This window comes from Molothrus aeneus, chromosome 7 (genome assembly GCF_037042795.1).
Source record: "Molothrus aeneus isolate 106 chromosome 7, BPBGC_Maene_1.0, whole genome shotgun sequence".
Taxonomy (NCBI): Eukaryota; Metazoa; Chordata; class Aves; order Passeriformes; family Icteridae; genus Molothrus; species Molothrus aeneus.
The window spans coordinates 19,127,654-19,140,452 of NC_089652.1; the positions used below are offsets into that span (position 1 = coordinate 19,127,654).

Here is a 12,799-nt window from a genome sequence, read left to right on the forward strand (position 1 = left end):
CCTTTGCTCATCCTCATCTACCTTGCCTAACTTAATTTCTGTGTTTGTTAGGAGAAACAAAGCTTTTGTGGAACTATCTATTTCATTACCTTTTCTTCTTTTGAACCCTATTCTAGCTCAGGGGTATCGTGACTGCACTTGGGTCTCATTTCTCATGCTACCTTTCCTTGTCCTGTAGTCAATAAGATGATGTCAGTAAACATTGATGGTAAGAAATGATATAGCTTATGGAACAGGTGTGAGGTGCATCTCCAATAGGAAGATCTATTAGCACAGATCAGGGTAAACTCATTGCAGCAGAGATAAAAACAAGGATCATAACCAGGTCTGTAAAATACACAGAAAGATTTAATCAGTATTGTTTGTTAAAAAAGGAAAAAATGAATAATTTTGAGCAAATGTGTAAGGCAGTAAATGCGAACATTTTATTTCCAAAAGTTTTTGACAAGAGCACGTCTGGAAAAGAAGCAAAGAATGGTCATGGGTCAAAATGGTGCTTCTGCACCAGAAATAAAAGAATAAGGTGAAATAGTTGGCTTCTGCCATGGAAACAATAACTGTCAAAGAATCTCAGTATTCTGTAGAAAGTCACATACTGTTATCATTAAGGATTTTCAAAGAAAGTGAAAAGCAAGTAGAAAAATTTGCAGGTGACTTTTTCCCCTTTGCTACGTACAAGAGGGCTGTGGAAATGTAGGAGTCATTGAAGCCCAGACATAGAGCTTAAGGAATAAATTAAATATTTGCAGGGATAACAAGAATAGCAGGTCATAATGATGGTTTCAGTCACAAGGACTAGATGAAGCAGTGTGCGAAACATTAGCTTTAAAACTGTTTTACTTCTTATATTTGAAATAATTCCTAGAGTTAGGCTTACAGTAAACAAATACTTTAGAAGAAAACTATTTGCAAGGTAAACTGAGACACAATTATATTTTAAATTATTTTACTCTGTACATTTTTCTAGTGTTAAAAGCCATACACAGCAGAGAAAGTTATAAAGGACAATGTTTAATATCAGTCAAATGAAATACAAAACATTTTCACTATGACCCCAAATTAAATTTTTTAGTACAGTGTTCTTTTAATCTAGTTCAGTTCTTTCATCTTACTTTTCACACAGCTCTACCAGCAGTTGTGCCAGCACAACAGAAGGGATGGCACAGGGTGGGAACAGCAGCCAGGGGAGGGGAAGGCAGGAAAGAAGAGGCTAGAATTGGATAAATTAACCTTGCTGCTAAATGAGTATGTCCATTATCAACATCAACACATACAGGTACTGTTGCTCCCCTTTACTGCAATTGCTCATAGAAATACAGCTAAATGTGACAGTGTACACCTGCAAACCCAGGTCTAAACAGTGAACTAAAGTAACTGGCTAACATGATATTTTTAATATATTATATGAACACACATAAACAAAGTTAACTGGAAGAGCTTATCAGCAGGAAAATACTCTTACCAGTATTAGTCAATAGAATGAGTGAGGCTCAGCTTTGTGCAAAAGACACATCTCTTGTAGGAGGAGATGGAGAGCTGAGAAAACTGTCATCTTCAGGGGTAGATTCAACAGCTGATAATGACTCATAATACTCATCCTCTCCATCCAGTACTTTGATTTGGCTTGAAAATAAACAAACAACACTCCTTAAGTTAAACACTGTCAATATCTTCAGAAATAAAAACTACACTGTGGATGTAAAAAGGAAAAGCCCTACTATAAGAATGGAAAAAAAAAGGGATGATTTGATGAGAAAGATACAGCTTTTATACATATTTCAACTGCTATTATATTGTATATTCTGAATGGTTCTGAGGATCAGGGAAATCCAATATAATCTTACAGATTGGGAGTATAGAATGATAGAACAACTACTTGCACCAAATGGGCATTTAATTTAAGCAATGTGGCTTTTTTTGTCTGTGTATGTTCCACAAGTAGGATATGATTTTGGTATCATATTTCAGATGATGGTTTGCTATGAATATGAGCCAAGGACTACAGCATCAAATTTTGGGAAAAGCCCTACTGACAGCAAGGGGTTTTCATTTTTCTGTGATGTATGATGAGCACTGCAGTCTGATGTCATTTTTTTTATTCCCAGAATACAAACTTTTTTAAACTAGGGGAAGGAGAGAAAATAAACCAAATCTTGCACAGTCTTGCAAAAATTTGGACTTTGAGCTTGACTCAAAGACGTCTTGTTCATACAGTTACAATCAGAAGATTAATAAAAACCAAAGGAAAAAACACAGAAGGTTCTGGTAAATTTTTGGACTATATGTGTCTGTAAGCACCCATCAGTTCTCTCTGATCCACGTGATCAGGCAAGTGAATATTTTGGCAATTGTAGAGGAGCCAGCCTAGTTTATTCTACCTATTCCAGGAGGTAACTGCTCATGTAGCAATGAGAGCTGACTGAGTTCACAGAGAAGCAGCAACTCCCTTTTGTGCAGTGGCCTCTGTCAGCCCCTCATATGTTCTCCCCAGGAAGAAAAGAGGCCCAGTGTGAGTGTGCTGCTGTGGGGCTGGCAGGGCTTCTGGCACTGCTCTAGGTCACAGCCCTTCAGTTCCAACACCCTTCAGCTGGCACCTTCCACTTGTGGGAAACAAACTTCAAAATATGAACAATGCTATTTTTTTGGTAATAATAGTATGCAGAGAGAGCTGGGGAGCATATTTTGTAGGAATCAGTTCTAGTGTCTGCAGACAGCAGTACATGCAAGTTTTACATTTGCCTCTGCAGAAAATGTCCAATGTCAATGCACAGAAATATGTTAATTGTTTATTTTTAGAAACCTCTCTAGAAAGTTTTGCATATTCTGTAATATCACAAAGGACTTCTTCTGTTTACAGTTGCTTAGAACTAAGAAGATAGATATTTACCCAAGTTTTCTTGGCTTCCTCTTGCTCCCTTGATATTCTAGAGTTCCCTGTGGAGAGGGCCAAGAACATACAGTCAAAGCAAAGCAGCAAGTCGTTAATTTTTAATTCAAAGTGATTTTGTGTTGAATGCAAGCAGATGCTGATAATATCAGAAGTCACAGCATAATTTTTTTGATCAAAGGGCTCAAGTGAGCCTGATGAAGCATGCATCTTGCTCGTCTTTGATAAACCACATCAATTATTCACCGTGAAGGCAGACATCCTGACATGAAAGCAACAGATAAAGAGCATAAGCACATGTTCAAGACGAGAGCAGAAGAACGTGGGGGTGGGGCTGGAGGGGCTGAAACAGGTATTAATAACAGAATTATTAACTGGAAACAAAGCCAGTAAAACAGCTTTATTGCCACTTTGAACTCACATTTAACTGGTTATAGTACATGTTATCCTCAGGGCTATTCAGCATTTTGGGCTGCTGACATCGTCGACGAGGTGTTCTCAGCTTCTGTTCAAGACAGTTTTCTGAACCTACAGTAAGATAACACAATTTAGTTTTAAGCTGTGCCAGGTGCTGTGAACGTCTTAGCACATTTTAGTCTGTAAACAGTCTTTTCTTCTGTCCTATTTGGTCCTGGATTTATTAGCAAGTCTGTTCCATTCAAAGTAAGCAAACAGAAACTTGGGAATCTTTGTTTTCTCTTTTGAAATTTAGCTCAAATGCAAGTTTTGATGCAGAACTTAATTTTCACTTTTTAACATTTTTTATTCTTCTGTATATCTATATCACACAGTTCCTTACTCCTTTCACACTTTTTCTTAATATCTTCTGTTATCTAAGCAGGAAATGAGGTATATTGTGACTAGCTAGGAACGTATCATTCAGCAGCAACAAAATAGTTTTTCCTCAGTAGACAGTAATAAAGTCTCTTGACTGATGAGACTTGGTCTATTATCATAATTTTCTTTATATAAAAAGGCTACCTTCTTGACATGGCTCTCTGTTTAATCAGATTAAATGAATCAGTTTGGAATTACACTTTCTTCATATAATTTGTGATGTGCTGTAAAGTAACAGTTGCTTAAAGTCATCTGGAAAGCAGAATTTAAAGATGAAGGAAGTATTTCAGAAGGGTTTCTGAAAAGAACTAATAGCTTGCTAAGTTTTGGGGATTTTTGGTGGTTTTTAATTTTTGGGTTTTTTTGCAGGGGGTGTTATTTAGTTGTTTTAGTTGTTTTGTGTTATTTAGTTGTTTTTTAAATTTTCTTTTTCAGAAATATGGAGGAAAGACATTATGGTGTGCTATATTTTATTTTACCAGGTATTTTCCATGGTACATATTTTGGATTACAAGGTAACTATTTTCATTAAGTTAGTAAGTTACTACAAGATACTGTGGGAGTAAAGAAAGGTGATTTACTTTTCAGATGATTCTTCCCATGCCTTTGACTTTTCTCATATCTCCCTGTTAAAAATTATTTTAGTGACAGTATGAATAAAAACAGAGTTTGGCAGCATTGAAGGAAAAATATACATCTTATACATTTGCATTCCATACCACAAAAGGAACCTGCTTCTATACAAAAGATCAGCACAAAGATCAAGTAGCATGAATTCCTTTAAACACTTCAAAACTGAAGTTAATATGGCTTTTGCAGATGCAGGGCTCTAATCTCACAAATCTATTGACAAGATCTGGCCTTAAGAAGCAGGTAACATTACAGAGGACGTTTATTATGCACTCAGGCTTATAGTCTGTACCTGCAATCTGAACAAGGTAGAGGAGATGTTTGAACTTTGGCCTTTTCAGCCAAAAGACTGACTGTTCTGAGAGATTTTCTCTCTTTCACTTTCTCGTGCTCAACAATAAAATTTAAAAAATATTAATTTCCTCTCAGTGTGCAACTGCAATGCCTGCGTGGGAGACGAGCATTTGTTCCATTCCATCACAGCACCTGGGAGGGATGGTGGCTTAAACAATCACCAGAGCTGGGTCTAAAATTCAAACTCAGATTTATAGAGAAAGATTGTATTTACCCACTAACACAAAAAAACTTTAAAATAATACACTCATGCTGTTTGCTAATTTAATACCTAATGCTTCAATACTTTATACTTTCCAGTAAAGTAAACTTTATATTTTTGCTAAAGAGATTGTGATGGCTGAGCCAGAACCTTTGCTACTTGCCTATATTGTATACAGACAAGGCAGAAGCTGTGCCAGAAAATACTTATGAGGAAATTGGGTGCCCAAATAATATCTGTTTTTTTTAAAGTTTTTTTCACTATGATTCAGATAGGATATAAATGCAATTTTGTTCTCTCTGAAGTCTGAAAATGTTGCAGAAAACCTGTCATACCTACATTCTAGCCTCTCTCTGCTCTGAAAGTTACTCAAATTGATCTTAGAGCTTCCTCCCTCAGGACAGCAGGGTCTGCAATTTTTGCAAACAATACTTTCAGTCAGAGAGCTGGCTGAGTTTTTTCTTACAGCAATATAGTTTTTGAATACCTCTCTATGATTTTTTTTATTCTAGAAAGAGGCTGGTATGAACTCAGGTACTCACTGTTCTGCATAATTTCACACACTTCTCTGCAGCTTGTCAGAAGTAAAACCACAGCACAAAAATATTTAGAAAGTTTTAAACATTAAAATAATGTGATGGAGTAGGTTTTTTTTCCCTTTCCCCTAAGTGCTCTTGAGGCCTTCACATATTTTCTTTTTCAAAGCACACACATATACATAGGCTGGTTTTTTAATGTCTTTCATTCATTAGGATTCTGAGTCACTAATATTTTGCTCTACCTTTTTATCCTGACGCTTAATTATTTCTGTGTATCCTACGGGTGGTCTGCAGCTTGTGTTCTCCAAAGGAAATACCCTTTCAGTGGGCCCATTTGTCTTAGTTGCACACTACATGAACAGTACAAAATCTGGTAACGTTTATCATAAACTACCATAGCTGGAGAAAATGGTATTAACATGTGCTCAACACTCAGCAGTTGAATAGGCATTTTAAATGCTGCTCTAAAATATTTTGCTTTGATGACAAACTTAAAGCCACCAATAAGAAAAAAGTCACTTGCAATTTAATAGAAATAGTAGCAGCACTACTATTATTAACAAGGTATTGTCTATACTGCACAGAAATTGTGCCATGTCACTCTGGCATATCCAGGCTCCTTAGTTTGCTACAAATTTAAAAACCAGATGAGAGGGTGAGCACATGCACTTTCTTCAGGTTGTCCTTTAGCACTCTTTAAGAAAGAGATCTGACCCCTTTTTGTCTGGAAGAAAAACTTTTCTTGAATCTCTGAGCACAGAAATTCCTTAGGTTACAATTTCTTATTTGATAAATCACTTATTGCAGTGCAGAAATAACAGAGAGAAGGCAAAATGCTTTCTGCCAGGTGCACTATGTCAGCTGACCTAAGTGCAGGATAGCTGAGCTTCTGGGCATCCTCATCTCACTGGAGCTCAGAGAGGCTGACACATGGGTGAGCAGGCTCATGGGGATGCTTCCCTTAAAACACCACAAAACTGTTGTGGCTTACAGGGAAGGGAAATAGAAACTGGCTACTGGATCAATCTGTTGGAGTAGAAGGTAAAGAAAGTAAAGAAACTGATGGTGTTTCTGTTTAGTCCTCTATTACCACTGTTGGTTATCCTTTTTATTTGTTTGATATATAAGAGCCCAAGCCAAAAAAACAGGACTTGCAGAGCTCAGACAGATTAAAAAGAGATTATTTTTTTCAAGTAAATGTGAAGTCAAACATTCGAGATACATTTTTATGAACTGGGAATTAAATAGTTGGAAAGCAGTGTCTCCAGGAGAGACTTGGGAGCTACAGATATTCAGCTGAATATGAAATAGACTGGGTGCAAAGAAGGGAAGACTACTCAATAGAAACAGAAACAATAACAGAAACAATAGTCTTATTGTTGTGTACAGAATTATTTTAAAGTGGATGGAATAAAGTGCAGAATATTTTGAGAACAGGAACAATTTGAACTCTGAAAAATCTGCCACATGGTGAGAAATGTAAGATTGTTCTACTTCGTTCTTTTCAAAAGAAGGTGAAGAGCAAGTGTAAACCCTTATATAGAAGGTGGAGGGTTTTTCAAATTCAAAAACGAAAGTCTAGACTAATTAATGGTCAGAAGCAGAATAAAATTTTAGACCAGAACTACAGCACATACTGAAAGCAATCAACTAGGAGAAAAAATATTTAGCAGTATGATGGAAACTCCCTGTTGAGACTACAAACTTTTAGAAAGACATGTTTTGACTTAAGCAAAAACTATTGAAGATGTGATAGAGATCACGTCTATTTTAACAAAAATTAATTTCTCTAATGTTATTTTTATCAGAAGTCTCAGTCTGCAGAAGATCTGTATTCATCTTTTAAATTCTGGGATTAGTTTCTGAATTTCCCCATGATTCTTCTTCTTTGTTTTCTTAAGAAAAAGAATGGGATGGAAATACTTTTCTTCAGTTAGCCATCATATCCATTATACTGACATTTTTAATGATATCTCTTAGCTTGGAGATGATTAGCACATTTCTTTTATCTTATTTTTCTGTTTAAAAACCCATCCTTTCCCTAAGCTGCAAAGGACTCTTTCAGAAACGCACAAACTGCCAAGCAGTAAAATTTAACAAAGGACTTCAAACTGCTCTTTAGCACTGACACATGGACTTCTGCATCTAGGATTTGGGCCCTGACCAATACTTTCAAAACAGTAGTGGCAAAAATGTATTTTTCTAATGACTTCCCCTGGAACAGCTGACTTCACTTGATATTCAGTGAAGATCTCATCTTAGGTGTCCTTATTGTCCTGATTATCTTAGTATTGAAAGCATGGGTACCAGGCAGCCATGTCAGAAGAACAGAACCATCAGATTTTGCTTGCTGAAATGAAGTAAGGGTCTCCATAAACTCTTAATGACTAAACTCTTGCTTCAAAAACCTCTTGGTGCTGATAGTCTTGCCAAACATTGCTAATTTTTCTGTATGGAAAATTCTGCACAGAAATGGTGAGGAAGCGGCTTAATTGCATTTGGAACATGAAAAATAAACTTATGTGAATCAGATTGTTTTAAGGGTGGTGCAGCACACCTGGGGCTCTAAACACTGGTTGACACCTTACTTTTTTTGCAAGGAATGCACACAAGAGGTCTTTGCCAATATGTCAGTGCCCTGAAGAGGCTTTGCTGCCAATTCCCTTGCTGAAGGGACTTCATCCTCCACAACACATACTGAAGAGTAGAGCTGAGTACACTCATTTTCCTTCTGAAGCCATTTGCCCAGGCAAGTTTGGGAGGGGTTAGTCTTACCTCATTTTCTGCTGCAGGTGAACACACAGGAAGGGTAGTTTTTCCCTAATTACTCAAACAAGGAGGTTTAGAGTACGAGAAGGGGCAGTTTGTCAAAGGAAAGGTAATGGGGCCATTTAAGGAATCATATATATGATTAACAGAGTAAGCAAATAAATAGAGAAATCACTATGACAAGAAAAATAGTAAGCATGTAGCTGATTTCCAATCTATAATATCAGATGAAACATGAAAGTGCAACCCTTAATTATAAGCAAATATTAGCACAGACTCATGGGATCTCATCATAACATCTCAAGGTCTACATTCATGAAAATTTAAGCAATGTTTAAAATCATGTTAATTTGTTCTTTGTTTGTTTCTTTTCCTGCCAGTCTAATTTATTCCAAAAGACTTTGGTTCTCAAGCCTGGATATATTGATCATGCCTATGTAAAGCATTGTTATAGCCTGGGGAGAAGACTTTTGTGAAAAAACTTGTCTTTGTTCTCCTTTGATAATTTATATGTATTTTGATATTTTCAAGTTTCCAGTTTTGAATCATTTTTCAAGGCAGCAAGTTAACTTCAGTTTTCCTCTTGAAGTCTTAGGCAAATGCAGAAATGACCTCACAGACAATGATAATATACATCCTCCTCCTGGACTGGATGCTAGTGGATAATTATGTGCAGCATGTTGACTTCAAGGAACAGCTACATTTTCCTGTGTGCTACACAAGTCTGTTCAAGGAGAGAACTCAAGGGGCTAATGATTCTGGTCCCACTCATATCAGGGTTAAATGGCACTGACTGAACATCATTTATGCAGTAAAAACTGCTGCAAATTAACAGACTTCATAATTTTCATTATTTCAGCTTTGTTTTTAAAAAGAGTGATTTACAAAGGGCACACAATGCTATTTGGCTATGACTGTTCATACAAATGTATTTTCCTTCCTTTTCCGTTGCCATGATTCTCCACCATTTGCACAAATTTTTATCATACCTTAAGTGTAAAACAGGAGTAAAATGAAAAATGTGCCTGGGCAGCAGAGTGAATACACAAGCAGTTAGTCCCCACTGAGCTCCTGCTGTGTCTGCCTGCCATACCCAATCCTGTTGTGCAGAACTATGCTGCATATCCCTGTACTAAGCTGCAGTCAGTGTGACTTCACTATGAGCACACACTAAGAGATACCTGGCTCACATCACAGGGCATGTGTACATTGCCTGCGAATGCTACCAACTATAAAAGTATCAGAAACAAGGACAGGATAACAGGTCTAATAGGCTTCACTAAACATATACTGTAATCTGTAGCTTCATTTGGAAATAATGAAGTTACTGTGTCTATGTGACATACTATAAATTCAATTATATTATGGTAGTTCTGCAAAAATGCTGGAGGCTGATAGAAAATAAACACACTGTCTCTCTAAGATTTTAATCTCAGTCCAGCAAAACCACACCAAGAGACAACAACACAGGGTAGGTGAGAATAAAGAGCAAGACTCTTTGGTGACTTCAGTAATAAGGTATGTCTTCATTATGTTTTTTTCCCTTTTGAAGTTAGTAAGAGGGAAAAGAGAAAACTATACAAAAAAGGAAAAAGACAAAAAAATTAAAGGATTAAGTAGGGTACTGAGAAACGGAGGAAAATAAGAAAAGGGAATAAAAACCATTAATGTGCAGCAGTAGAACCTATGTTCTGGCATGAGAGGATTAAATTAATCTAGTAACATCAGGAGCATGGAGGCATATTGACATAATATATTAACAACTGTAATTCTCTCCAGAATATTTCATGCTTACCTACCAGTAACTTCAGATGTCTGCAAATGTTCAATAAGGCCATCTATTCTGTTGATATAATGAGATCAAGTATGATGGGAACCATTCCTGCCACCAAATTCCCTTGGTCCCTTCCTGTACATTAGAGTGTCCAGGAATATTTATAGGAGCTGGCACTCTTCATGCTGCTAGTGACAAGCAAGCATGGAAAGAACAATGAATCAGATGTGCTTTGAGGAGTTACAAGACCTCAGCCCTTGCTAACTCACAAAGTATCTTACTGAATCTTCACATAAGTGTTGCTAATGGAAAGGATGCTAATAGCTTAAAAAAATATATATATTAATGCTTTGAAAGAATGATTAATCCTTAGCAACTCTAGTGGACTTAAAGCTCTTACCTGGATTCATTACATAAAAATAATATATTAGATTTAATAATTTTCAGTGTCAAGTACTTTGTAGTCTATAGCTCAAATGTAGTTACTCAATTCACTGAACACACAGAATCTGAAGGAGTAAAAAATCCTATAGAAAGATATAAAATAAAACAAAACCAAGCTTCACTATCACCTTGGATCCCCCACACAATTGTGGTGAACTAGAATTCTGTTTATTCAGATGGAGTGTGCTCATAGTGCCAAGAGCCATAGACTGCTAGGGAAATTAGTGTAGCCCCTTTGATGTCATGTGCATCCCAGAATCTGTAACACACTGCTGAATCTGTGAGCATATCCTTTTGTTTATAACCCTAAACAGAACCATTTGAATACACATGCTGAAAGAACTTGTAACAGAAGCAATGCATTTTCTCCCACCCAGTGATTCATTACGTACAGCTTCATTTTGGATACTGCAGTCATGTGCAAAGCCATATGCTTTAGATTATAAAGCACACTGAGCAAATCATAAGTTTTTCAAGATGCTATGTAAAGGCTGGTTTTGCATCTGTTTGTTGCCAACGACCCAGATGATACTGTAATTAGAACAACAAATATTTTATGTGAAATCAATCATTTAGCTGTCTCTGAACCCTGAGACAATGGCTTTTAGATACACTTTGTTGGGAAACAAGATCCATAAATAGTTAGAATCTTGGCTTTTGCTACTTTTTTTCTTTCCAGCACAGTTCTGATCCTTCAGTATTTGTCAGTTCTTTCAGTTTCTATTGTGAGTGATTTGACTATAGAGGAAAAAAGGCAGAGATTAAACAAAGCATACCAAAGAACTAAACTACCAGTGACTAACATGGGTAGGATTCAAACCTGTCAGCAAACAGCACACTTCTACAAGTATGGTCCTGAAGATGTCTTCCTAGATGTTGAATATACAGAAGCCCTTATAAGCCCTGCACATAATAATATCCAATAGCAGGTTCCAGAGGTGTGGCAATTAGTCAAAATCCAAGAGTTTTACACAAATACAACTAACTTCAGGGAAAAATAATTCATGCTAAACCATCTAAATGGCAGAAACTACTTCTGGACAATGCAGAAGACTTAACTGATTGTTATTTTTCTTTCGCTCTCAAACTTAACCCAAGGTGGTTGTAGAAGTTTTTGGTTAATTCATAAAATCATAGAATGGCCTGAGTTGGAAGGATCATTAAAGATCATCTAGTTTCAACCCCCTAATATGGGCAGGGACATCTTCCATTACACCAGGTCACTCAGAGCTCCATCCAGCCTGGCCTGGAACACTTCCACAGATAAGGCATCTACAAATTCTCTGGGCAACCTATTCCAGTGCCTCACCAGCCTCAGAATAAAGAATTTCTTCCTAATATTTAATCAAAACCTATTCTCTTTCAGTTTGAAGCTATTTCCTTTGTCCTGACACTACATTTCCTTGTGAAAAGTTCCTCTCTATCTTTCTTGTGAGCCCCCTTTTTAGGTACAGAAGACTGCAATTAGGTAATTCCAAAGCCACCTTTTCTCCAGGCGGAACAACCCCAATTGTTCCATCCTTTCTTCATTGGAGTGGTGCTCCATACCTATAGTCAACTTGGACTATAGGTCCTCCTCTGAACTTGTACCAAATATTGATGCCTTTCCTGTGCTCAGAAACCCAGAGCTGAATGCAGCATTCCAGGTGGGGTCTCACAAGAGCAGAGCAGAGGCACAGAATCACCTCCCATGATCTGCTGGCTATGCTGCTGAGAGTGCATCCCACAATGCAGTTGGCTGGTGATCTTTTCAGAAGAGATGGTTATTGATGAAAACCAGGTCATTCTGGGTATGCTGGAATTACTACATATCATGGCCTATTTCCTAGTTCTAGAAGACCTGGTTAATACAACAGCCACCAGATGATAAAAAATATCTATCTCATATATCATATTAGCTAAGTGATGTCTCTCTCACCATTTGAGCAATGCCATATGATCACTACAAGTTAATGAAGAACTTCACAGCAGAAAAGCCTACAGAGAGCCATTAAATATGAAGAGATCACTTCCAGATCAAGATATCCCTGAGCCACAAACCATGTTTGGCTGGAGAGTGTTGTGGGCAAATATCTTTGCTTGCCCTACTTTTATACTATACCCTAGGCTATCCCTCTTGGTTACTGTGAGAAAGAGAAAATTAGGATAAATAGACTTGGATGGGACTGGAAATGTTCTTTTTTATGGGTGGTGGATTTTTATGTTTGTTGATTTGTGTGTGTGTGTGTGTAAGGTGGATAATATTTGAATGACCAGCAAAGAGATCAACTTAAAATAAATTCATTCAAGCAGAACAAATCCCTAAGAGGCACCTGAAATGGAGGCTGAGGTAACTTTTCACAAGAACAATATCAGAATCTTCA

General features: G+C 37.0%; 1 protein-coding gene across 1 annotated transcript in view; it reads right to left on the reverse strand.

Annotated features, from left to right (window-relative positions):
- Nucleotides 1-905: 905 nt before the first annotated feature.
- Nucleotides 906-12,799, reverse strand: part of MYO3B (myosin IIIB) — a 167,375-nt gene continuing 155,481 nt past the window's right edge. The window contains exons 32-34 of the mRNA XM_066554040.1: nt 3,309-3,415; nt 2,888-2,934; nt 906-1,623 (exon numbers count right to left, since the gene is read on the reverse strand). Coding sequence (XP_066410137.1) covers nt 1,491-1,623; nt 2,888-2,934; nt 3,309-3,415 — 287 coding nt within the window. The 3' untranslated portion in view covers nt 906-1,490. The remainder of the gene's footprint in view (nt 1,624-2,887; nt 2,935-3,308; nt 3,416-12,799) is intronic.